The 26,417-nt window shown below is 52.5% G+C and overlaps 2 protein-coding genes across 2 annotated transcripts; both read left to right on the top strand.

The window, feature by feature from the left end:
- Nucleotides 1-12,419, top strand: LOC135892032 (tetraspanin-1-like). The gene is made up of 8 exons (XM_065419714.1): nt 1-125; nt 6,251-6,317; nt 6,499-6,705; nt 8,627-8,701; nt 10,003-10,110; nt 10,677-10,817; nt 11,415-11,498; nt 12,363-12,419. The coding sequence occupies exons 1-8, from the start codon at nt 1-3 to the stop codon at nt 12,417-12,419; spliced, it is 864 nt and encodes a 287-aa protein (XP_065275786.1).
- Nucleotides 12,420-15,248: 2,829 nt separating this feature from the next.
- On the top strand, nt 15,249-20,149 carry LOC135892033 (tetraspanin-16-like). Its single transcript, XM_065419715.1, has 5 exons — nt 15,249-15,317; nt 15,953-16,150; nt 16,793-16,867; nt 18,279-18,386; nt 19,742-20,149. The coding sequence occupies exons 1-5, from the start codon at nt 15,249-15,251 to the stop codon at nt 20,147-20,149; spliced, it is 858 nt and encodes a 285-aa protein (XP_065275787.1).
- Nucleotides 20,150-26,417: the final 6,268 nt, after the last annotated feature.

A 26,417-nucleotide genomic window follows, 5' to 3' on the forward strand; every position in this document is an offset into this window, starting at 1 on the left:
ATGGTGCTGCTGCCTGTTCTCCCCTCCAGTCCCCAGCCTGCAAGGGCCGCGGGGGATTCTGCCGTGGGGAGCAAGCGCCCGGATTCCGGCCTCTGGAGTCGCTGCCCCGGAGCCGGCAGATTTGGGTGAGGGGCGAAGCTGGCCGAGAGTGGGTATCCGGCCCCGCTACTGCGACTGGCGAGGAGGGCAGAGTCCAGACTGGCTGGCAGCGATGCCCAAGTCTGCGCTCTCGGGTACGCCTGTATGCTGAGGGCCTGCTCTAAGTGCTTTCTATCTCCCCCCCCCCCCCCCCCGCCTCCGTTTGTTCCAGTCCAGGCGGGCACCTTCCATTAGCGCTAATGGCAGGAAGGCGCCCGCAGCCCTGGGAGTGCTGCAACCCCCCCGGGGAGGGAGGGAGCTTTGCACCCAGATCTGCAGCTGGTGTGGGGACAAGCGTCACTCCATTGACTGCAAGGCAGCCGGTTTACCCCAGCTGAGGTCCCAGCAGGTCGCGGTTAGATCCAGCGCCCCAGACACATCAGACCCTTTCCAGCTCGGTTCTGCCCACCCTGGTTTCTACCCCCGAGGCGGGGTGGACGGAAGGGGGATTCTCGTCGCTCCGGGAGCTCTTGCCCCGGCTGCTCCCTCCTCCCAGGGAGACGTGATCTGATGATCATGACCTAATCGGGCTTCCCAGCGCAAGTGGCCGGCGAATCACCGAGCCAGGACCCTCTGGTGGGCTTCTGAACCGTACCAGAAGCCAAATGTGTGTGCGCGCATGCATGTGTGTGCATGTGTGAGTGTGTGCATGTGCGTGTGCACATGCATGTGCGTGTGCAGGGGGGTGTGTGTGTGCGCATGCAGGTGTGTGTGCATGGGTGCGTGTGCAGGTGTGTATGTGCAGGTGTGTGTGCAAGTGTGTGTGTGCAGGCATGTGTGTAGGCATGTGTGTGCAGGCATGTGTGTCGTGCGCATGTGTGCGCGTGTGTGCAGGTGTGTGTGAGTGTTCATGTGTGTGTGTGTGCAGGCATGTGTGTGTGCATATGTGTGTGTGCGTGTGTGCATGTGTGTGTGTGTGTGTGCAGGCATGTGTGTGTGTGCAGGCGTATGTGTGTGCAGGTGTGTGTGTGCAGGTGTGTGTGCATGTGTGCAGGCATGTGTGTGTGTGTGTGCAGGCATGTGTGTGTGTACATGTGTGTGTGTGCAGGTGTGTCTGTGTAGGCATGTGTGTGCAGGCATGTATGTCGTGCGCATGTGTGCATGTGTGTGCAGGTGTGTGTGTGTTCATGTGTGTGTGCGTGCAGGCATGTGTGTGTGTGCAGGCATGTGTGTGCGCGTGTGTGTGTGCATACGTGTGTGTGTGTGCAGGCATGTGTGTGTGCATGTGTGTGTGTGTGCATGTGTGTGTGTGTGTGCAGGCATGTGTGTGTGTGCAGGCGTATGTGTGTGTGCGTGTGTGTGCAGGTGTGTGTGTGTGCAGGTGTGTGTGCATGTGTGCAGGTGTGTGTGTGCATGTGTGCAATCGTGTGTGTGTGTGTGCGTGCATGTGCAGCTATGTGTGTGTGTGCATGTGTGTGCAGGCGAGTGTGTGTGCGTGTGTGCAGGTGTGCGTGTGCGTGTGTGTGTGCGCGCGTGTGTGCAGGCGTGTGTGTGCATGCATGTGCAGCTATGTGTGTGTGTGTGCATGTAGGCACGTGTGTGTGTGTGCAGGTGTGTGTGTGTGTGTGTGCGTGCAGGTGTGTGTGTGTGCATGTGCATGTGCAGGCATGTGTGTGTGTGTGCGCGTGTGCAGGTGTGTGTGTGTGTGTGCGTGTGCGCGCGCACAGAGCTAGCACTTCGTACACAGTGTGCTGTGGTCCCTCACCAAAGGCTCTTAAGCAAAGGAAGCTGTCATGGGATAAGAGGGAAGGTCCTCTCATGGATTGGAAACTGGTTAAAAGACAGGAAACAAAGGGTAGGAATAAATGGTCAGTTTTCACAATGGAGAGAGGTAAATAGAAGTGCCCCCCAGGGGTCTGTACTGGGCCCAGTCCTATTCAACATATTCATAAATGATCTGGAAAAAGGGGTAAACAGTGAGGTGGCAAAATTTGAAGATGATACAAAACTACTCAAGATAGTTAAGTCCCAGGCAGACTGCGAAGAGCTACAAAAGGATCTCACCAAACTGGGTGACTGGGCAACAAAATGGCAGATGAAATTCAATGTTGATAAATGCAAAGTAATGCACATTGGAAAACATCATCCCAACTATACATATGAAATGATGGGGTCTAAATTATCTGTTACCACTCAAGAAAGAGATCTTGGAGTCACGGTGGAAAGTTCTCTGAAAACATCCACTCAATGTGCAGTGGCAGTCAAAAAAGCAAACAGAATGTTGGGAATCATTAAGAAAGGGATAGATAATAAGACAGAAAATATCATGTTGCCTCTATATAAATCCATGGTATGTCCACATCTTGAATACTGCGTGCAGATGTGGTCGCCCCATCTCAAAAAAGATGTATTGGATTTGGAAAAGGTTCAGAAAAGGGCAACAAAAACGATTAGGGGGATGGAACGGCTTCCGTATGAGGAGAGATTAATAAGACTGGGACTTTTCAGCTTGGAAAAGAGACGAATATGGGGGGCTATGATAGAGGTCTATAAAATCATGACTGCTGTGGAGAAAGTAAATAAAGAAGTGTTATTTACTCCTTCTCATAACACAAGAACTAGGGGTCACCCAATGGAATTAATAGGCTGCGGGTTTAAAACAAACAAAAGGAAGTATTTCTTCACACAGCGCACAGTCAACCTATGGAACTCCTTGCCAGAGGATGTTGAAGGCCAAGACTATAACAGGGAACTAGATAAATTCCTGGAGGATGGGTCCATCAATGGCTATTAGCCAGGATGGGCAGGGATGGTGTCCCTAGCCTCTGTTTGCCAGAAACTGGAAATGGGCGACAGGGGATGGATCACTCAATAATTGCCCTGTTCTGCCCATTCCCTCTGGGGCACCTGGCATTGGCCACTGTCGGCAGACAGGACACTGGGCTAGATGGACCTTTGGTCTGACCCAGGCTGGCCGTTCTTCTGTTATCTACAGAGGGGCCAGTGTTTTCTGGAGAAATGTGTGGGGCAGGAGAGCAAAGGGTGAAACTGCAACATCCGCAGGAGATTTCCTGCAAACCTGAAATCTGACCCAGTTTGTTAAAACGCTGGGTCTCTATATTCTTCTATCATAGATGTGTAGTTCCCAACATGCAGCTCTGACAGTGCCCCGCAATCCCGACCTGCAGCCCCCCAGCCCTGCCCTGGGCTCCCCCCAGCTCTGCCAGTGCCCCTCACTCCCGACCCGCAGCCCCCTGCCAGCCCAGCCCTGGGCTCCCCCCAGCTCTGCCAGTGCCCCTCACTCCTGACCCGCAGCCCCTGCTCTCCCAGCCCTGGGTTCCCCCCAGCTCTGCCAGTGCCCCTCACTCCTGACCCGCAGCCCCTGCTCTCCCAGCCCTGGGCTCCCCGCCTAGCTTTGCCTGTGGCCTCACTCCTGACACTCCAGCACTGTGGACAATAGATTTATCCTTATTGTGAGGGTTACCCCCATTTCACATATGGGGAAACTGAGGCACAGGGCAGGCGTGACTTGCCTGCGTTTCTGTGCCTGCTTTGCACATGGGTCTCACCAGCAGAGCGCTGGGCTCCCACTGCAGATGGAGCTTCAGCGCCAGCCATCAGCACCCACGTGGCTCTGCCGATGCCCCTCAACTCCAGCCCGCAGCCCCCTGCAGTCCCAGCCCTGCAGACCACACACAACACAGGGAGTCAGGCTGAAGCCTGCTGGATTCGCTGCTGGACAGGTTTCAGTGCCCCGCCCTGGGGCCCCTGAGCTCTCCTAGCGGGAGGCTGCCGTTCGCGGAACCCCCAGGATAAAGGGGTGCGGGCGGTTCCCAGCCGATTGGCTGCTGCTAGGCAACAGCGTCAGCTGCAGGGAAACAAGGAGCTCAGAGGAGATGCTGCAGTGGTGGCCTTGGGGAGCAGCGGTGTGGGGAGGAGCCTGGAGCCGCAGGGCAGGTTGTCCCATCGCTGCTGGGAGACGGGCAAGGCCCTGCTCCAGTCTGCTCCGGCCAGTCCTTCGCGGGAGCCGTGCGCTGGGTGGATGTTGGATGTGATGAGTCTGCAAGGCTCAGCAGGCCCCTGTTCCCAGGCTCACCCGGACTCACTCCCCTTCCAGTATCCAGAGCATGGGCTGGGGTGGCACGGCCCCCAGCAGCTTGTGCAGAGTCTTGTGGGCTACGTGGGAGGGAAGGCTGAGCACCGCGGAACTGGCACCTGAGATCTCCCCACCCCCTCTTCCCGGCTCAGTGGCTTGCTTCTCCAAGCCCAGCCGCCTCTTTTATAGCTTCCACATCTCGGGGGAGGCACCGCTTGGGAACCTGCCCAGCTCCTGAAGCAGTGAGGAGCTACCGAGCAAAGGTCCTTGCTGGCCCCAGCACAGGGCAGCCCGTGACGTGAGCCCAGTGCCAAGGAGCCATGGCGGGAGGAGAGGCCCCAGAGCAGACAGCTGACGAGACCCCGCGGCTGGAGCCAAAGCTGGACAATTCAGACTGGAAAGAAGGGGCAGATTTTGAACTGGGAGGGGAATTAACCATTGGAGCAGCTGCCCCAGGGCCAGGACAGATTCTCCATCACATGCCCACTGTCAGTCAAGACAGGACGTCCTTCCAAATCTAGCGCAGCCGGACGTAATGAGCTTGAGTGAGTTTCTAGGCCTGCAGAGGAGGTCAGAGGGAGCATGGGCCAGTCCCCAGAGCAAAAGACTAGTACTCTGCAGACTGGGGTTCTATTACCCACTCAGCACCTAGCCTGGCACTTCCCTGCCTCAGTTTCCCCAGCTAGCTAATGAGATTGACCTCATTTTGCGGATCTACGACGGAAGAAGCTACGTAAGAGTGAGGTATTGTTCTCAATTGTCCCATCTGGCTTTAAAACCTAGCAGCTGCTTTCATGGTGCTTTACTCCCGCTCCAGGGGGAAAGCGAATCCCTCTCTGCTTTTTACTGCGGTCGCGCATTCGGTGGTTTGCAAAGGGTCAACACACAATGCACCAACGCTCTGAGCCTATTACAGACGTGAGCAGCTCGTGTGAGCCGAGTTCACAGCGTCCTAGATCCCCAGGCCAGAAAGGACCATTGCGATCTTCTGGTCTGAGCTCCTGGAGAACCCAGGCCCTGGGGATTCGGTTCAGACCTGAGACAAACACCCACCCTGATGTAAAAACCGCCAGTGCTTACAATCCACCGGGACCCGGGGGAAGCTGGGCCGCTGGGTAATTACTCTCCCCAGTACAAATTTGGGCCTTATTGCCAGTCAGAATTGGTCTAGCTTCAACTTCCAGCCATTGGCTTTTGTTAGATTGAAGAGCTCCCTATGGTCAAATATTTGTCCCCCTGTAGGTACTTAGACTGTGATCGAGTCACCCGTCAACCTCCTCTTTGTTTAGCTAAACGGCTGGAGCTCCTGGAGGCTCTTGCTGTCAGCTGGGAAGGTCCTCGGGGGATGATGTTCTAGACAGTTATAAGCCCTGGTTATAAGCGATGTCAGTGGTTTGACAATTGATGGACTATTTATGAAAATGTCTAACCGCCAGGCATACAAGGTGTGAGCTCCACTGCAACCTGGCTGGGGGGGAAGAGTTATTTCATATCAGCGTCTGGAACGCGGCTGGCCCGGACCGTTTGGAAATCGTCACTGTGGCCTTTCAAAAATCATGAGCTGTTGTTTTTTTTTAATCAATTTTCTGGGGATCTGTTTCTTTCCCTTCCGTTTGTTGAGTCTTTGGGGGTCACATCTGCAAGCTTCTCTCTGCAGCCGGGAGAGCTAGAAAGTTGCTTTATTTTTCTTTTCTTTTTTTTTTTAAATGAAAACTGTGAGTCTCATAAAATCACCTGACTCCAGCGGCTGAGGCTTTAAGAAAAACCCCAAATATAGTGAGAGTTGGCAACACTGTAAACAGTGGGGAAAAAACCACATTCTCTTTGTCCCCTGCGTGGTCTGCTTCACCCCTCTAATCACACTTCTTATCTCAGGCGGCTTGGACAAGTCTGGGCCTGAGAAGGCTTTGCAGGGTCAGAGCTATCACCTTATTTATTGGGTGTATGACGGTAGTGCCTAGAGACTCACACCGAGTCAGGGGGGGCCGGGGGCTGCACAGCCCCCCCTGGCCCCCGACTGAGCGGGGCCATGCTGAACCCCACATCTTTACTGCCCCCCTTCTGCTCCCCGTGTAGGTGCTGGAAGATGGGCTGCTTCTCCTTCCTGAAGATGATGATGTTTGTGTTCAACGGCGTTATATTTGTGAGTAGGCGAAGCCCCGGCTGGTGGGCTGGGGGCTCTGATTCAGTGTGGACAGGGAGGAGAAGGCCCTGCAGGCTGGGGGTAACCCTGGGAGCTGCAGTGCGGGACGTGGCCCCGTACCACGGTGGGGAATGAAGGGAGGCCGCTCGCTGCTTACCAGCCTCTCTCCTCTCTCCCCCAGCTGAGCGGCTTGGCCGTGCTGGGCATCGGCATCTGGGTGAAGGTGGATGGAGGCTCCTTCGTGCAGATCCTGGGGGCCGCCGCGCCCCAGCTGATGCAGCTGATCAACGTGGGGTACCTGTGCATCGCTGTCGGCACCTTCCTGCTGCTCATGGGCTTCCTGGGCTGCTGCGGGGCCATGAAGGAGAGCAAGTGCATGCTGCTGCTGGTAGGGGCTGCAGGACAACTGGGAACGGGCTGGGGGCTAACGGGCAGAGCACTGGCCTGGGATCCACGAGTCTCCGGGACCTCGGGCCAGCCAGCTCCCCTCTGTGCTTCATTCTCCCCAGTCCGCAGTGGGGAGAGCTGCCAGACCTGCCTTTGGGCACTTAGTGCTCCTGGGCAGAGGGGTTGCTAAGGGGGTTGGCTAGGACGCGGGACATTTTGTTTCAGATTCTGGCTTTGTCCCAGACGCTGAGTGACCTTGGGCACAGCGCCGCTGCGTGCCTCAGTTTCCCCTACCTACAACGGGGATGGAGGTCGTGGCAACGTCTGCAGAACCGGTTCCGTTTTGAACCTTTGTCGGAATCCTGGGCGAGGGGAGGCAGGAGTAGGGGCAGGATCCACAGCCCGGGGTCAGAGGAGCTGAACGGCAAACCCAGGGTTTGAGTCTTGAGTCAAGCCGAGGGGCAGAGCCAGAGATGGAGTCCAGGCCAAGGGCCAGCACCAGGTATCAGGGTCAGCATTGGGGTCCCAGGGGTCGAGCAGGAGACAGGTTGGTGCCAAGGTCAATACTGGCAGAGAAGCAGCCCCGTCACGACAGCTGGTCACATTGGTATCCTCTGGGCGCTTCCCGGGATCCCAGGGGCTTATGGAGCATCAAGGAGCCAATTAGGGATTGTTAAACAATGGTCAGCTGGCTCTCTCGGGGCAGACCGTCCAACGGTGTGCCCCCTCTGTGGCTTGCGGCTTGCCAGGGAGACAGGCTATGACAGCATGAGGAGGTGGCTGGCTGATCACTCTGCAGGCCTGGGTTCAAGTCCCACTGTGGAAACCGGTGAGATATTTCCCACAAAAAGATTTTTCCAGTTCATCCACCAGCTCTGCCCCACCCCTGCCATCTCTCCGGGTTGGGAGGAGGGAACATTTGCCTCTCAAGGTTTTCTCAGACATTTTCACCCCCACAAATTCCCACTGCCGTTGGAAATGTTCAGGTTTCTGCCAAAAATACCCCACCCCTGAAAGCCAGTGCGGGGAGGGAGAATTGGTTTTCAGCAACCGGTGTTTTGTGGCTTTGAGAAATGTCTGGTTTTGATAGAAAAATACCAGAACTTTTTGTGGGGAGGAGGTGGATGACAACCTGAAATATTTCTAAGAAACATTTGACGAAAATGTACAAAATTTTGTCAAAATGTCCAGGGGAAAAATATAATTTCCCAGCTAGCTCGGAGCTCAGACTCTTCCAGAAGTCGGTATCTCTGTAGCTAACACCGAACCCTCACTGTATCCCCTAGGGGCTGGAAGCCAGATTTACAAGGTAGTTCAGAAGCAGATTCGTAGATGCTAAAGCCAGAAGGGACCATTGTGATCCCCCAGCCTGACCTCCTGTATAACACAGGCCGACCGACCTTTCCCAACTCAATTCCTGTTTGAGCGAGAGCAGATCTTTTAGAAAAACATCCTGTCTTGATTTGAACACGGCCAGCGAGAGAGACGCTGCCCCAGCCCTTTGGAACTTGTTCGAATGGTTAACTACCCTCCCGGTTAATAACCTGCACCTTATTTCCAATCTGAATGAGTCTAGCTCCGACTTCCAGCCGCTGGACCTTGTTAGACCTTTGTCAGCTGGACTGATGAGCCCTTTAATAAAACAGGTGCCTACTGGAATGTAAAAAGTGCCTCAGTGAGTTGGGTGCCTCATTCCCTTTGGCTCTGCATCTTCAGTGCCTAAATACCCAGCTCTGGCCCTTGGGCGCGTAGGCCCCTTGCTGACCGTGACCACCTGCGAGCCGCCACACCTGGTACTGGCAGTAGTAGCAGCTCTTGCCTGAAGCCCCTTTGCTCCAGCCCCCCGGGCATGGCTCCTGCAAAGGGGGAGGCCTCTGTGCTGGCACGGGCGGCTTTTGATCTTGGTGTCTCTCTGTCTCCAGTTCTTTGTCATTATCCTGATTCTCTTCATCGCTGAGGTCGCGGGAGCCGTCGTCGTCCTCGCCTTCTCTTCCGTGGTAAGTTAAAGGCTGGGCTTTGAGAACATCCGAGCTGCCAGCCTGGGGCAGACCGGAGTCCATCCAGCCCAGGATCCTGTACCAGAGCACCAGGGAGTGTACAGAACAGAGCAGTTCGGTGAGCCGCCACTGTCCTCCACTCCCGGCTTCTGGCGTTGAGTCAGAGCCCCTCCAGGCTGGGAGCTGTTCGACTGCTCTCCTCCGCCTCGAAAACAGGACCTAGGAGGACTCTGCTAAGGGAGGTGGAAAGTCCCGGGAGTCAGGATTCCTGGGTTCTCTCCTGGAGCACCCCCGGGGCCCTGGCCTAGGCTTGTCTCCCGAGATGTTGTAAATAACCGTGTCAATAACAGTGCCTTGTACTCACTGAGCCTAGAGACAGCTGAGTGAGCCACCGAGGTTTTGGGTCAGTGGCTGAACTGAAATTGTTTTAAACATTGTTTTGGGTTGACCCCAAACATTCATTTTTTTTCTTGCCAAAACGAAAAACTGAAAAAAAAAGTTGTTCTGGGTTTGTTTTGGGTTTGGGTGGGGTTTTTTTTTTTACCCTTTTGGGGTTTGTTTGTTTTTTTCGTTAAATTTAATTAAATGTAGAAATGAAATGTTTTGACTTTTTAGGAGACCCCCTCACCCTTTTTTTGGGGGGGGGGGCTGAAACTATGCAGCAAATTCAACCAAAACTGCATTTTTGGCCAATAAGCATTGTCCCCCCCCCAAAAAAAATAATAATTTGTTCAGCTCCAATCCTAATGACTTTTCCTTGGGTCAACATTTAAAATCCCTGTCAAAACACAAGATCAAGGGGACACTGACTGGAATCAAAAGGTGGCAACCTCAAGATTGATTGACAGAAATCTTTTTTCACACAACGTGCTATTCGTCTGCGGAACTCTCTGCCACTGGATGGTGCTTAGGCTGAGAACATAGCAAAATTCAGAGAGGGGTTGGATGATTACATGCCTACTAGCAGTAGAGTTGTGATAGTTAATGCAAATAAAGGGTGCTGGAAAGGAAATTAATCTTATACCTTCCTCTGAAGGATGTGACTTTGGCCACTGTCAGAAATGGGATATTGCATTAGATGGACCGTTGGGCTGATCCAGGCTGGCCGTCCCTGGGTTCAACAAATAGAAGATAAAGCTATAAAACACTAGTCTGCCCGGGTGTCTCCAGAGGGCTGGTGCGGTGCCTGGCTCGTTGCATTGGGGGGTTGTTTTGTTGGTCTGCAAAACTCAATAAAGGAAAAACCAAACAGATCCCGAAAGACAAGACGGTGCCAATCTGTGCATGTCTCTGGTTTCCAGGCTGATATATTCATTGAGCACCTGAAAAACTGGGCTGTGAAAACTTTACGAGAGGATTACGGGAGGCAGGACGACGTGACTGCAATCTGGGACACAACCATGAAGGAGGTGAGCAGCGCGCATTTCGGCATTCCCCCTGGAAGAGATGGATTCGGCCAGCTGATGCATGGGGGGCAGGGGGAATTCCACCAGCGGGGGGGGGGGGATCTCCATGCTGGAAGGCCCCGATTCAGCAAAGCACATTAGCACACATCTAACTCCAGTGGGACTTGAGCACATGCTTGAAGTTCAGCACCTGCAGCGGCAGCTCTTACATCACTCCTAGGGGTGTGGCTGGAGGGCTTTTGTGCTCTGGATAGTCTAAGCTGGCCCACTGGGGAGCTGGAAGGATCATTAGCTGCATTTTCCAGATGGGGGAAACTGAGGCACAGAATCTTGCCCGGGGTCACCCAGGGACTCTACAGCTGAGCTAGGAATTGAATGTAGATCTCCTGCGTCCCAGCCAAGCTTAAATGCAAAGCCACCCACTTCCGTTAGCGATCAGGCCTATGTGATCCATTCTCAGGGCAGGGCGAGGTTTTTACAACAGCCGCATCCTCCCAGCAGTCAAACCGTCCTGGACGTGAATCTAAAACGTGGCTGTGGCTGTTAACCAACTGGCGTTCTTGTTCTAGCTGAAGTGCTGTGGCTTCAACAACTACAAGGATTTCAACAGCTCCTACTTCTACCAAACTCACAGCCAGACTTATCCCACAGGCTGCTGCCTGCCGCCCAAGCAAGAGTGCCGGGAATCTGAACTGGACAGCACCAAGCAGGTAAGGAGAAGAGCTTAGCAAGGTATTTGCCATAGGAGACAGGCTATGTGTTGTTAGTGTATGTGGCACTGACATACGTGGTCTTCCAAATTCTTCTTCTTTTTTAGCGTTCTGAGCAAGTTTTCAGTCTTGGGAAGAAATTCTGTGTTCTTCGTTTTGGGTTAGCAAGACTCTGGGTAGAGTTTGCTGTCTGCCTCGGGCTCTGATTCGTCAGTTCTTGAGGCAGAGTTGCTCCTGGGAAAACTGGTTGGCTTGAGATTCCAAGATGAAGGAATTGCCCGGCTTGCTCTCTGGGCACCTCTATGAACTCTTCTGCCAGTAGATGCTGCATCTCCACTGCATAGCTCTACCAGCCAACCCTGTCTAGTATAGACCTGGCCTAAGAAGAAACTTTCCCCTGGACAGTTTGTGGAACTGCCGTTGGTTTTTCACACCAACAGAGCATCTGGCCCTAGGTTTGATCTGACAATCACATCCCCGGTTAACGAGCTGCTATGGGCTGTTGTGGGGAGAGACTGCCACTAGTGCCGAGAGGAGACGCACTGGCCCCATCGCCAGGGCCCGCTGTTGCATCTGTGATTCTCTTTCCCCTCCCAGGGCTGCTTGCATGAGTTCCAGACCTTCCTGAGCAGGAACGGGAGGATCGTTGGAGGGGTGGCGTTAGGAATCGGTGTGCTCGAGGTACGCTTTTGTGGCACACTCGTGGGCTAGGACTCACGAGAACTGGCTCTGCTACTGCCTTGCTGGGTAACCTCTGGCAAGTAACTCCCCCCACCACCACTCGCCCCGCTCCGTGCCTCGGTTTCCCCACCTGTAAAATGGGGGACAGTCATCTTTCCTTGGATCGTGCCCCTTGGCATCTTGGCTTGAAAAGTTTGGCGGTGTCAGAGCTCAGGCGTGACGTTGAGAAGCCGGGGATATGGCGGGATAGGAGTGAGAGGCATTGGAATAGCTGTTCGGGGAGCGGAGTTTAAACAGCACCCAGCGTCCCACCAGGAGTGAATGGCTGTAATAGCTTGTGGGCCACTCCCATGAACGATGAGTCGAGGGCTGGGGAAATGCCTTCCTGGTCACACTGAGCTCTGACTCAGGTTTGAGCCCAAACCTTGCTTCCATCCGAGCACACATCAGTGTGACTTGGGTCAACAGCTGCTCAGGGCCGGGTCCCAGCATCCTGCTAAGGGGGGTGGTTCTGAGCCCGAGTCCTGCTGAGACTCGGGTCCCAGCCCTGTCACTTTGCCAGAATTTACCCATGTACATTGCCGAAGAGCCACAGTAATACGTCCCCCAGCAGTCCCCCATCAGCTCCCCCCCCACTCCCAGCGCCTCCCGCCCACCGGCAGCCCCGCTGCTCAGCGCCTCCCCCTCCCTCCCCGCACCTCCTGATCAGCTGTTTCGTGGCGTGCAGGAGGCTCTGGGGGGAGGGGGAAGGAGCGAGGACACGGCAGGCTCAGGGGAGGGGGCGGGAAGGGATGGAGTGTACCCATGACAGAGCCAGGGGTTGAGCAGTAAATGTGTCTCCCTCTTTGTTTTCTTGTTTCCTAGCTGGCCGCAATGGCCGTTTCCCTGGTTCTGTATTGTCAGATCAGTACGAACGGCTGAAAAACAAGCTTTCCACCGGAAACACAAAATGCCTCTCCTGCCATCCATAACTCCTCCTGCCTTTGCATCTTCCTGAGGTTCACTGCGAGAGAAACCTAACTTTTCTTATTAATCACTAATCACGAATGTTTCCTGTTAATCTGTAATAGCGCTGAGCAATCAGATGGCTGCGACGCCAATGAGACTACAGTGAAAAGTGGGATGGTATCTTTTCCATGCTATTTTTTCTGTCTGTTTCAATGATAAATTCGATCTGATTTGTTTTTCTTGTGTGCGCAACAAGAAATTAGCTTAAAGGTGGCAGTCTAAACGTCTAAAAGCGGAGAATGAAACCAACATGCCCCCTACCACGTGTTATTGTAGACCCTACCCAAAACACGCACTGACTGAGGATCATTTATGTAGCTCTTACAGTACTTCCTTTCATTTGTCACATGCTTTGAGCTGTGACCCAGTGAGCCATGTTGACGTTTTAACATACTCTCATTGCGTCTGAGTTGCAATGAAAAGGGCAGGTCACCCCTTTCAGAGTGACCGATTCGGGCTCTCTGCAAACTCAGGCAGCTGTCACTGCATCGATTACTTCACATTTTGAAGGTTTTCTTTGCAGCCGTAACAGTTAGAGCCTGGCTCCCTCCCCACTTCTTTTAATGAAAGCAGAGACTTGGGGGAATCATTACGAATTCCATTCATCCCTCTGTGCTCACTACATCTTTAAACATGCCCGACAATCTGAGAAACACTTAAACGATGCACTTTTACTGATGTAGCACATCATGAACTTGAATTCGAATGAAATATTTCATGTCCCTTTTTCCTCCCCCCTTGTGTGTGTTTGGAAAAGATCCAGTCAACAATGTGTCATTGGTTTTCTGCACCCGACAATGTTTTCTCTGCCAATGTCTTGTGTTTGTATAAATTAAATATCCCCGATCTTTCTATGCAGACGTTGTTAGCTTGGCTATTGCGAGTGGCTGTTTGAAAGTGACGGGGTTCAGGGAAGAGCAAAGCTGGGTTTTGAAGGGAAAAAAAGATTATTTCCCTTTGCTCATTTTGGAGTGAAATTCACCCCTGGGATTATGGACAGCACCAGATCTTAAATTCCCAAGGGGTGACTCTTATCCTTCTGGAATTCAATTGTCTGGTTAATTTCTCAAAGGAAGATGGGTTTTGTGCCTATTTATTGTTTGTGTTACGGTAGCACCCAGAGGTCCCCTGTACAAACAGTCCCTGGCCCCCAAAGATTCTAAAGAGACAAAGGAAGGAGAACTCCATTTTACAGATGGGGAAACTGAGGCACGGGAAGGGGAAGTGACTTGTCCCAGGTCACACAGGGAGTCTGTAGCAAAGCCAGGAACAAAACCCCATGTCACGTGAGTCCCAGTCCCACCCCTTAACTATCTCCCGCTGAATGGAGCTGAAGAGTTGTGGGCTGCATGTTCCAGCATGTGCCGCTCAGCCTGCCCCGGCCCCCGTGCCCTCTGCTGGCACGGCCCTGCTCCTGACAGGGGGTAGCAGGGCACGGACGGAACGGGGTCCCCTATTGTTCTGTGGGGAAGATATGATTTAGTTCCAAGCCACAGACCTACAGCGATGGAAAACTGCGGACCCTATAGACACCCTACAGCAGTCCCAGTCTATGGCCCTACAGCAGTCCCAAGGCACAGGCCCTACAGCCGTCCCACTCTCGGGCCCCTAGGGAGGAAGGAGGCAGATGCTGTCTCACAATGGAGCCTGCTCCCCGTCCTCCTCCCCCCCCCGGCCCCTTCCAACAGCCATCGGGCGACGGTTGGAAGCCCAGCAGGCGCTGGGCGAGCCGCAGCGCAGGGGTCCGGGCCAAGGACACGTGAGCCCCGGGGCACGGTGCAGGGCCGGGAGCCAGGCCGGCGAGGGCAGGAGGCTCAGGAGAGCCCCGTGGGTGGGTAACCTCAGGCTCCAGGCCGCTGAACCGGCTCTGAGCGAACGTGCCGGCCGCTCCCTCAGCTCCGGGCTTGTGAGTTTCCATCCTGAGGCCTGGGCGGCAGCCACGCCACACCACCCGCTAGGGCTGCCGGCCCCTGGGTGGGAGGCGAAGCCCTTGACGCAGGGAAGGGAGACGGAAGCGCCGGCATCGGCCCCCTGCTAGCCCTCTACGCGGGGCGAAGTTCCCCCGCAGCGGAGTCGGGCTAAAGCTAACGGTGGCTGCGAGGGGGGAGAAGCGCCCTCCTTCCCCCAGCCCAGGAGTCACCGGGTCCAGAGACTGTAAGGCCGTGTCAATCGTCGAGTACTGAAATCTCTCCCCCGGGGTGGGGGTGGGGGGCTGGATTTGCACATGTCACGGGGACCCCGTTCCCCCAAACTCAGTGACAACCTCTCAGAGCAACCACTGACTGTTATTTATAGGACGCGCTGACTGGGGCCTCATTGTGCCAGGCGCTGCAGAGATGCAGAGCAACAGACAGTCCCTGTCCCGAGGAGCTTCCAGTCTAACTCGACAAAGGATTATTACGCCCCCGCCCCGAGATGGGGAAACTGAGGCACAGAACGATGCAGTCACATGAGGGGTCTGGATCAGAGCCAGGAAGCAAAGTCCAATCTCCTGGCCCCCAGGCCAGTACTCACTAGACCAAACTTCCTGCCTAGCATCAGCTTTTAAATAAAAATATTTGCCCCGTCATAAGTAAAAGCCTCCAACAATGTGTTGTGTTGCTAGTGGGTTTAACGTAAAACCGAGGTGGGAATGGATCTGAGAGGAAGCTGTTTGCAGCAGCAAGGCCAGCTGAAAATCTCTCTGCCGTCTCTCCAACCTAGCACTCCTTCTGCGAGCAGCCGCGCTGACCGGTTTTCACCATGGCTCCCTCGCGCACTGGCTGTGCCACTCTGAAGACTGTCATGATTTGCTTCAACACCATTATCCTTGTAAGCCTGTGTTTTCAGACACACATTTATTTCGGTGTATTACGGTGGCACCAGGGTCCCATGGTGCCAGGGGCTGCACAGCCCAGAGTGAGAGACAGTCCTGCCCTGAAGAGCTCACAGCCTAGCCAGGCACCGGGTCGGAGGGGAAACTGAGGCACAGAGCAGGGAAGAAACTTGTTCACAGTCACGCAGCAGGTCAGGGGCAGAGCAAAGAATAAAATCAGCCAGTCCTGTGCCCAGCTGCCTGCCCCAGAGTTTAGGGGCTAGATCCTCAGCCGGTGTAGATCTCTGTTGACACTGATGGAGCTACAATGATTTACATCAACGGGGGATCTGGCCCTCGGCCTTCAGGTAACGTGGCCTTTCACCTGAAGTTCACATCACCCCATGGCTGGCCGGAACAGTGGGTCATGCTCATCAGCCTCTGCTCAGTTCTTGGTGGGCAGACCTGAGCGGGGAGGAGGGACTGGCCATGGAATGGCACAGAGGGGGTGGCTCTCAGTTATGTTCATGCCCCTCCGGCACCGGGCTGGCATCTCTGCTCCCTGCCCCGGGTGAATCGGGGGCATGGCCGGAGCGCCAACGCACGCACGAGCTCGCACACACACACGCATATACGTTTATTCTCTCCCCAGGTTGTCGGCTGCACCATGGTGGGACTGGGCCTGTGGATTAAACTGGGAAGCGCCTCCTTCGTCAGGGTCTTGGGCGCCACCTCGGTGTACTTTGCCCACGTCGGGTACTTCTGCATCGTGGCGGGCAGCATGGTGGTCGTGCTGGGGTTCATGGGCTGCTGGGGCGCGGTGAAAGAGAACAGATGCCTCCTGCTGACGGTGAGTGCACGCAGCTGCTGTCAGCTGGGGCGACGTCCCGGCCCGCGAGGACAGGGCCGCAGACCTTTCCCGCTTGAGCTAAGGGGGGGTCGAGCTGCACCCATTGGCACAGCCGCGTGATTTACCCCAGCTTGGGAGCTGACCCCCTACATTTGGCCCTAAACGTCGCTTATACTATAACTACGCAGTGGTCTCCCTTGCAGTCACCAGCTGTTCTTTCCCATCCTTAGCGGGTGAAACTCACGCCTACTCAGAGGGAGCGGGACAAGATCCACACACCACTTAAGCCCTTTGGCAGCTCATGTGGTCCCCAGCCCTCTCTGTTCTGGGGGACTTTGACCGTGCGTGCCCTGCTTTCTACCCACATGAACGCTTTGCTTAGCAGACAGCCTCTCAATCAGCAGCTGTCAAGACTCTTACGGATGGGCATGACCCCCTAACCCCTGACCTCCTGACCCCTGTTCATCTGGGCAGCCACAGCCCCTCTAGGTTAAATCCTTTGATTGTAGTGTAAACTTGACTCCTGTGCCTCACTTCGCAATCCCTTCACCTTCATCCCAAACGAATCTGAGAGTGAACAAGGCCTCCGCGGTGTGCACTCACCGCGACCTTCCAATGTCCTTCCACCCCCCTCTCTCACAGTACTTCTTAATAATGCTGATCATCTTCATCGCTGAAATCGCAGCAGCTGTCGTCGTATTCGCTTTCACGTCCTTCGTGAGTATCCAGAATTCCCTTCTGATGTGGGAAATTCTCATTTTCCTTGACAAAGTTTCACCCCGATCCTACAAAGAAGAGTCGCTTGGGATTGGGTCCTTTTTCCATATGGGGAGAAATTTCAAAAGGGAAGTTAAGTGGCCAACTTTTGTCAGTTCCTTGGAAAATCCAGGAGTCGCGTGGGACCCTAAACATCTAGTGACGTCTCGTTCGAATCGCACTGCACCAAAGAACGAGCCCAGAGTTTCCAAATCTGGAACTTTTGGTGGTCAAATAAAAAACTGTTGACAAAATTTCCCCTCCAAGTGCTGATCATCTGGACTCTGAGCGCAGGTGGAATTCTGACTAACTGATTTGTCAAAAATGTCATCGCACATAAAAATAACAGGAGTACTTGTGGCACCTTAGAGACTAACAAATTTATTAGAGCATAAGCTTTCGTGGGCTACAACCCACTTCTTCGGATGCGCATCCGAAGAAGTGGGTTGTAGCCCACGAAAGCTTATGCTCTAATAAATTTGTTAGTCTCTAAGGTGCCACAAGTACTCCTGTTATTTTTGCGGATACAGACTAACACGGCTGCTACTCTGAAACCTGTCATCGCACATAAAGAAAAGAAAAAGGAAATCGCCCCCTCCCCACCTCGCATTTGAACCAGCTCTGTCCCTCAAAACCAACTCACAGCTTTAACTGAGGTCTACCCATTCCTCATCCTTAACTGATGAAACGGTTCCTCTTTGCTTTAGAATGATTCCTACCGCATTATTCTTATTGATTGTAAAGGCAAATTTAAATATGATCGATTCTCCTTTGGCTTGGATCTACATTTACAAAGCTAAGGCCCAGATCCTGCACAGATTCACAGAGTTTAAGGCTACAACGGATTGTTATGATCTAGTGCGACCTCCAGCGTAACACAGTCCAGGAAATTTCACCTAGTTATTCCTATATCCAGACCAGTAACTTTTAGTTGAGTGAGCGACTGCTCTAGAAAGGTGTCCTGCCCTATCCCTTGGGAATCTGATCCACTGGCTAATTACCCTACCTGTTAAGTACCTGCACCTTATTTCCACCTGGGCTTCATTTACACCCATCCACTGCAGGAGCAATAGATGTCAGGTTAAGTGCGTGAGTAAATCCGTGCAGGATCGGGGCCCACACTAGGGCCAAAGTGAGCTGGCTAGTCTGAGGCTGTCAGCTTTTACTAGCCCAGCGTGCCACTTTGCTGTCTCTGGGCTAGAGCTTTAGCGGGTGGCCATCAGCTCAGTTCCGCTGCGCTCGGTGGAGCGGTCCTGATTTACCCCACCTGAGGCTCTCTCCCTGAAAACCTTTGGCCACATTTTGGCATCAGACGGGATCTGAAGAGAAAGTATTTTCTGGCTCTAGACCCGTTTCATTCCCCCCGTTTAAGGCTCGCAGTATCGTCCTAGACAAATCGCTGGCTGCCTTGAAGAAGAAATACAGCGGCTACAAACACGATGATATTGTGTCCTATGGATGGAATGCATTCATGCTGAAGGTAGGGGACCCTCTGCCCCCCAGACCTCCTGGGTCAAAGGACTCGACACATGTGTTCCCACATTCTTATTACACATATTACGGTAGCTCCGACAGGCCCCACCCAGTGTGCCCGGTGCTGCACATACACAGTGATAGTCCCTGCTGTGACGAGGTGGTATGAGAGGAAGGACAGTCTAGTGGTTAGGACAGAAAATCCTGGTTCAATTCCCTTCTGTCCCATGCACTCCCTGTGTGACCTGGGGCCAGTCACCTGGGCTCCCTGGGCATCCGTTCCCCATCAGTACCATGGGGATCATAGCAGAGAGGTTGGGAGGAGACGCCCTGCTGGTACGGTGATGGGCCCACATACACGCCTTAGACAGGGAGCAGAATTTACAATCTAAAGAGGCAGGCCAGGCGAAAGGGAGGCTGGTCATATGCCCACCCTACAACTAGGAAAAGAGACACACAGATTCGCCCAAGTGGTTCTGTAACACAGCTGGGAACTGGATCCCATGGCAGTATCTTAACCACATGCCCACCCACCCTTCAACGCTAGCATCTAGTGAGTCTCCAGGCCAGATCCTCCGTGTGAATCAGCGCTGCTCTGGCGTCAAAGCAGTCAAGCCGATACACGTGCTGAGGATCTGCTGTGTAGATTTTTGGGGGCAGAAATTTCACACAGTCTCGGGCCGGACGGGATCGCCAGTCTGAGCTCCCGTTCAGCACAGGCCACTAAAAGCCACTCAGTGACTAGTGAGATCAAAGCATCCTAATCCTCAGAGACAAACATCTTGTGAGCCACGGGCAGAGAATAGGGCCCACCAAGGAGTGACCAATGCCTGCAGCCCCTGCCACGGCAGGGAACTGCTTAGGTGAGACAAGCCCCAGGACCCCAGTAGCGACCTGCACCCCGCACTGCGGAGGAAGGTGAAAAAGCCCTGTCAATCTTCCCAACCCCAAATCTGGTGACCCCGAGCACGTGAGTGAGATTCACCAGCCAGACAGAGGGGTCTCTGTACCAGCTCAGAGCACTGGTCCATCCTGTCTGGTGTCCCATCTCCCGCTGTGGTTGATTTCGGACGCTTCGGACGAAGGTGGAAACCCCCCACCCCAGAATACAAGATGGGACCATTTTGCTCATCTAGTCTGACCTGTCGACCACAGGCCTTAGAATTTCTCCCAGCGTTTACAACATGGGCATTTGATAGCAACCGAAGGGTTAAACATACTTCTCCTCTGGTAAAATCACCATTTGAGCAAAGGAGAACTGAGGAAATTCTGCCGGGATACAGCAGGGAAGGGAGGTAGGAAGGAAAAATGAAACATTCGAGACCCTGGCCTGTAACAAACCCTGTTGTGTGTCGTTCCTAGCTGAACTGCTGCGGGGTTCATAACTACACAGACTTTTCCGGCTCTGCCTTTCAAATACGGACCAACCTGACTTATCCCAAAAGCTGCTGCAAAGATCCAACGAGCGCCGCATGCAACGGACGCAACGTCAGCAGCGTGGTCATCAACCAGGAGGTCGCGGCCCAGTTTGGGGGTCAAAAAGGAAACTGTGGGAATAGTGCTGTTAAAAACCTAGCCTGTGTCTGTTGGAGTCGGAGGGAGCAAGGGAGCACGTGGGGGAGTGATCAGCACCCTGATCTTGCAGCAAACGCTGCCTGGACGTCTACCTGCACCCACAGGGATCTCATGGCAGGATCGGTGCCTATGTGCTCTAAATTCAAAACCAGAAAGCACCTTGTACACCCCTTAAGTGAAGGCTGTGGGGGCTAGTGGGCAGGGCACTGGGTTGGCTCTTCCTGCAGCATGACTTTGGGCAAGCCACTCCCTTGTGCCTCAGTTTCCCTCTCTGTAAAGTGTGGGGGAATAACGATACAGCCCTCTTTTGGAAAGTGCTTTGGGATCTATGGATTTAGGCACAGCCATAGGCCAGTGGCCAGTCAGCCACGCAGGGGCTAATTCCACCCCTACCCCACCCCCGCGTGAAGGGAAGATACAATAGTTTGCCCAGCAAGTGTGCTGAAGCCAATGGGATTCCACCGGGGGATGGGCTACCATTGCTTTTTGTTTCCGATTACTCTGAAAGCAGCCTACACCTCACCCTATTTTTTACCCTTCAGGGCTGCTTCCGCCAGCTGGTTTCCCAGATCAAAGAGAAGAGCCTATTGCTTGGTGGAGCTGCCATTGGTGCCGCAGTGCTGGAAGTGAGTTTAACCCAAGTTAATCTGGTCTTAAAGGGACGTGTTCACTTTTAAGTAGTCCAGTGATGCACAATTAGCCAGCTGTGCGCAGGTCGACCACGCCTAACACAGCAGGGCCCTGACCTCAGTTAGATACTAGGGGGTTACACATAAACATAAGAACATAAGAACAGTCATACTGGGTCAGACCAACAGTCCATCTAGCCCAGTATCCTGTCTTCAGACAGTGGCCGGTGCCAGGTGCCCCAGCGGGAATGAACAGAACAGGGAATCATCAAACAATCCAATCCCTGTTGTCCAGTCCCAGCATCTGGCAGTCAGAGGTTTAGGGACACCCAGAGCACGGGGCTGCGTCCCTGACTACCTTGGCTAATAGCCACTGATGGGCCTGTCCTCCAGGAACTTCTCTCATTCTTTTCTCAACCCAGTTATACTTTTGGCCTTCACAGTATCCCCCGGCAAGGAGTTCCACAGGTTGATTGTACGTTGTGTGAAGAATTGCTTCCTTTTGCTTGTTTATAAACCTGCTGCCTTTTCATTTCATTGGGTGACCCCTGGTTCGTGTGTTATGTGATGAGGTAAATAACACTTCCTTAGTCACTTTCTCCATACCAGTAATTATTTTGTAGACCTCGATCATATCCCTCCTTAGTCGTCTCCTTTCTACGCTGAACTGTCCTAGTCTTTAAAACCTCTCCTCATACAGAAGCTGTTCCATACCCCTCATCATTTTTATTGCCCTACACTTTTTCCAATTCTATATCTCTTTTTTGAGCTGGAGTGACCAGAACTGCACGCAGTATTCAAGATGTGGGCGTACCATGGATTTATATAGAGGCAATATGATATTTTCTGTCTTATTATTCATTCCGTCTCTATTTTTTTCTCTCCCACTGCAGCTATCAGCTATGATGGTCTCCTTAATGCTGTATGCTAAACTGGGATGACAACATTTGAAGAAACCCAGCAGGAGGACTTCCCAAACCCTTGGAATTGTGTTGCATCAGGGCCGGGGGGGCGGGGGGGGACACTGCACTACATTACAGCAAAGCTGAAATAGTCCCAAACACTAACGACCCTGCCCCGGAGCCGTCATTGGGAGCAGGACCATTCATTTGCCCAGTTTTCAAACTCCATAGTTACAGAACAGAAAATCCTGGGAGCCATATCACTATGCAGGATCAAAGTTCCTCCAGAGCTTTGAATATGGAAACCACTCTACACATGCACGGTTATTAGTGACAAATGTACTGAACTATTTCTATATTTATTATTCTCCATCCCCGGGCGGGGGGGGGGGGGGGGGAGATACCATTTAAACAGAGATAATAAACATGGGGAGACTGATTGCTAGGGTCTCTGTGTTTTTAAATGTGTCTCATCTTCCTAAAATACTTAGGATCAACAGCTTGCTTACCTGTCTGAGTAGATATCAGGTTTTAATTCAGATCAGGCAGGTGTCTTTTTGCCAGGGGCCTGGAAAGGACTGAGAAGGGGATAGCCGCTTTCAGACCACTGAAGAGAAAAGGAGAGCGAATGGAGGACCAGGGCTATGTCACGTTAGGAATACCAATATACTATATGGCAAAGCGCTCCTAGGGCGGACCCAGCTATGCTGGCAAAATGGTACAGTTTATTCCAAAGTGCAGTTTTGCTGGTATAACTGCGTCTACACTAGGTGCTTCTGCGAACACAACTGCCAATCAGAGGTCCCACCTCTTCCCACCGCTGACTGACACAGCTCTACCAGCAGAGGTCTCTAGCATAGACCTGGCCTAGGGCTCTGGAGATTCATAGATTTGAAGGCCAGAAGGGACCATTGTGATTATCTAGTCTGACCTCCTGTATAACACAGGCCAGAGACCTGCCCCAAAAGACTCCTGCATCCAGCCCATCACTTCTGGTTCTGACACAGGTACCGTTATAGAAAGTGAATACCCCTCTCATCAGGTCAGTGACCCTCCTTCCCAGTGTCAAAACCAAATGCAAATAAACCATAAGCCCAGCCACCAAAAGCCCAACCCGTGACTACCACACCCCAGGGCCTGTGGCTAGGAGGAACGGCTAGAAACCCCAGACGGAGGAGAGGGTTATTGTGCCTTTCTCGTGGCCCTGGCAAACAGCAACCTTGGGGCAGAGGTTGGGGAGTGCCGACAACCATGAGGTGAGAGGTCATGGCCTCAGGTGGGGGAATGACAACTATGGAGGGCAGAGGTACAGGCCGGGGGGTGGGAGGGGGGGAGGGACAACGACAACCGTGAGGGCAGAGGGCAGAGATCAAATCCCATGGGAAGCAAGTCTAAGGGGGAAAAACAATTGAAGACAGTTGGCAGTTTTTCAAAGAGACATTATTAAGGGCACAAAAGCAAACTATCCCACTGCGTAGGAAAGATAGGAAGTATGGCAAGAGAACACCCTGGTTTAACCAGGAGATCTTCAATGATCTAAAACTCAAAAAAGAGTCCTACAAAAAGTGGAAACCTGGTCAAATTACAAAGGATGAATATAAACAAATAACACAAGTATGCAGGAACAAAATTAGAAAAGCCAAGGCACAAAACGAGATCAAACTACCTAGGGACATAAAAGGAAACAAGAAAACATTCTACAAGTACATTAGAAGCTAGAGGAAGACCAAGGACAGAGTAGGCCCGTTACTCAATGAGGGGGGAAAGACAATAACAGAAAATGTGGAAATGGCAGAGGTGCTTAATGACTCCTTTGTTTCGGTTTTCACCAAGAAGGTTGGTGGCGATTGCACGTCTAACATAGTGAATGCCAGTGAAAATGAGGTAGGATCAGAGTCTAAAATAGGGAAAGAACAAGTCAAAAATTACTTAGACAAGTTAGATGTCTTCAAATCACCAGGGTCTGATGAAATGCATCCTAGAATACTCAAGGAGCTGACTGAGGAGATATCTGAGCCATTAGCAATTATCTTTGAAAAGTCATGGAAGATGGAAGACATTCCAGGCGACTGGAAAAGGGCAAATCTAGTGCCCATCTATAAAAAGGGAAATAAGGACAACCTGGGGAATTACAGACCAGTCAGCTTAACTTCTGTACCTGGAAAGATAATGGAGCAAATAATTAAGCAATCAATTTGCAAACACCTAGAAGATAATAAGGTGATAAATAACAGTCAGCGTGGATTTGTCAAGAACAAATCATGTCAAACCAAACTGATAGCTTTCTTTGACAAGGTAACAAGCCTTGTGGATAAGGGTGAAGCGGTAGATGTAGTATATCTTGACTTTAGTAAGGCTTTTGATACTGTCTCGTGTGACCTTCTCATAAACAAACTAGGGAAATACAACCCAGATGGAGCTACTATAAGGTGGGTGCATAACTGGTTGGAAAATCGTTCCCAGAGAGTAGTCATCAGTGGTTCACAGTCATGCTGGAAGGGCATAACGAGTGGGGTCCTGCAGGGATCAGTTCTGGGTCCAGTTCTGGACAATATCTTCATCGATGATTTAGATAATGGCATAGAGAACACACTTATAAAGTTTGCGGACGATACCAAGCTGGGAGGAGTTGCAAGTGCTTTGGAGGATAGGATTAAAATTCAAATTGGAGAAATGGTCTGAAGTAAATAGGATGAAATTCAATAGGACAAATGCAAAGTATTCCACGTAGGAAGAAACAATCAGTTGCACACATACAAAATGGGAAATGACTGCCTAGGAAGGAGTACGGCGGAAAGGGATCTGGGGGTCATAGTGGATCACAAGCTAAATATGAGTCAACAGTGTAACGCTGTTGCAAAAAAAGCAAACATCATTCTGGGCTGTATTAGCAGGAGTGTTGTAAGCAAGACACGAGAAGTAATTATTCCGCTCTACTCCATGCTGATTAGGCCTCAACTGGAGTATTTTGTCCAGTTCTGGGTGCCACATTTCAGGAAAGATGTGGGCAAATTGGAGAAAGTCCAGAGAAGAGCAACAAAAATGATTAAAGGTCTAGAAAACATGAGCTAGGAGGGAAGATTGAAAAAAATTGGGTTTGTTTAGTCTGGAGAGGAGAAGACTGAGAGGGGACATGAGGACAGTTTTCAAGTACATAAAAGGTTGTTACAAGGAGGAGGGAGAAAAATTGTTCTTCTTAACCTCTGAGGACAGGACAAGAAGCAATGGGCTTAAATTGCAGCAAGGGCGGTTTAGGTTGGACATTAGGAAAAACGTCCTAACTGTCAGGGTGGCTAAGCACTGGGATAAATTGCCTGGGGAGGCTGTGGAATCTCCATCGTTGGGGATTTATAAGAGCAGGTTGGACAAACCCCTGGCAGGGATGGTCTAGACAATACTTAGTCCTGCCAGGAGTGCCGGGGACTGGACTAGATGCCTCTCGAGGTCCCTTCCAGTCCTGTGATTCTGTAACTTGGGAGTGGGGAGCGACCGACCCAACAAGCACGGGGCAGAGGTCAGAACCTCCGGGGGACGACAACCACCAGGACAGTGGTGGGAGCTTGGGGGGGGGAAGGAGCCGAAAATCTCTGCCTTTGGGATGGGGAGCAAAGGTCATGGCCTCACAGCTGGGTCAGAGGTCACAGGCTCAGGTGGGGGCAAAGGTCACACCTTAAGAGCCGGGTCAGAGGTCACAGGCCAGAATGGGCAGCTGCATTGAGGCAAAGGCCATAGGCTGGCTAATGATCCCAGAGAGCACAGGTGAGAACAACGTCACGTGGGTCATGCCCAGGAGAAACCACACACCCAAAGGATTATGGGTAAAAAGCTCGCTAACCTGTCCCCCCCCCCCCATATAAGCTGGTAAAGCCTGCCTCGCTTCCAATGTGATTGGCCGATGAAGCTGTCAATCTGCCCAGAGCTTCAATCACTTTCCACTTCATTCCCTTCATAGTCCCACCTTACTTGCCTCCCCAACGCCATTGGGCGAACATACAATTCCCTTCCTTCTATAGGTCCAGAGTCCTGTCCATCAGCTATCGCCCCACCTTCACGCACATATTAACCAATGGATTTCCAAATAGGCAGAGTGAGGGATGGATGATTGACAGAATATGAACCAATCAAATTCTGGACTCATTGGCTCATCCGCCAATAGGGAGGTAGATGGGATATTTTACTTTTTATTGGCTTATCTACCTATCAATCAAATTTAGACCCACCCCCATCCACGCACCAATAAGGAGCTACCTTGGGCACTCTACGTTTCTGATTGGTTTATGTACGTGTCACTCATTAATAAGAACCGCCCATGCATTGCAGCTTCCAATAAAGAAGTAGCGTGTAGAATCCCTTCCCTGTGAATGGCTCAAATGCCTGTCAATGAAATTCTCTCCTGCCTTTTCATCCTTCAATAGGTGCGCCGGATAGGCCTGTGCTGGGCATTTGCCATCTTTGATTGGTCCATAAAAATGTCAATCAATTATAATATCAGACCATCCTTAATCTTCTCCAATGGGAGTCCAAATATGAGCAACATTTCATCTCTGATTGGCTTAATCTCGTATCAATCAATACGGGCTGTCGCCTACTTGTCCTCCAATAATAAAGCACATTCAGGGACCCTTCCCTGTGCGATTGGATGAGTCCTCTGACACTCAGTTTTAACACCCGCCTCCTATCCCTTTAATAGGCCAGTCAGGTAAGCCGGCTCCTTCCTTATCGGGATTGGCTGCATGTCGTTGTCACTCAGAGCGATCCGCTTGTGTGACTGGCCTTCGAGCCTCGCGGGGGGCGGGGATTTCGGCGGAGTCCCCGCCCCCCGATCCCACCGTGCTTTGCGGGGGTGTGTGGAGAGCTCGGCCTGGTTCCCGCGTTGAGCCCTCGCCGCCGCCGCCGCTTCCTCAGCGTCTCTCGCCGGCCTCAGCCGCCGCC

This window comes from Emys orbicularis, chromosome 19 (genome assembly GCF_028017835.1).
Source record: "Emys orbicularis isolate rEmyOrb1 chromosome 19, rEmyOrb1.hap1, whole genome shotgun sequence".
NCBI lineage: Eukaryota > Metazoa > Chordata > Testudines > Emydidae > Emys > Emys orbicularis.

What these genes read in the sequence shown, in the direction of transcription:
- LOC135892033 (XM_065419715.1), top strand. Translation starts at nt 15,249, where the DNA reads ATGGCTCCCTCGCGCACTGGCTGTGCCACTCTGAAGACTGTCATGATT. An exon ending in GCTTCAACACCATTATCCTT is followed by an intron (nt 15,318 to 15,952) that starts GTAAGCCTGTGT and finishes TTCTCTCCCCAG; the next exon opens with GTTGTCGGCTGCACCATGGT. An exon ending in ACAGATGCCTCCTGCTGACG is followed by an intron (nt 16,151 to 16,792) that starts GTGAGTGCACGC and finishes CCTCTCTCACAG; the next exon opens with TACTTCTTAATAATGCTGAT.
- LOC135892032 (XM_065419714.1), top strand. Translation starts at nt 1, where the DNA reads ATGGTGCTGCTGCCTGTTCTCCCCTCCAGTCCCCAGCCTGCAAGGGCC. An exon ending in CCCGGAGCCGGCAGATTTGG is followed by an intron (nt 126 to 6,250) that starts GTGAGGGGCGAA and finishes CTCCCCGTGTAG; the next exon opens with GTGCTGGAAGATGGGCTGCT. An exon ending in AACTGGACAGCACCAAGCAG is followed by an intron (nt 10,818 to 11,414) that starts GTAAGGAGAAGA and finishes TTCCCCTCCCAG; the next exon opens with GGCTGCTTGCATGAGTTCCA.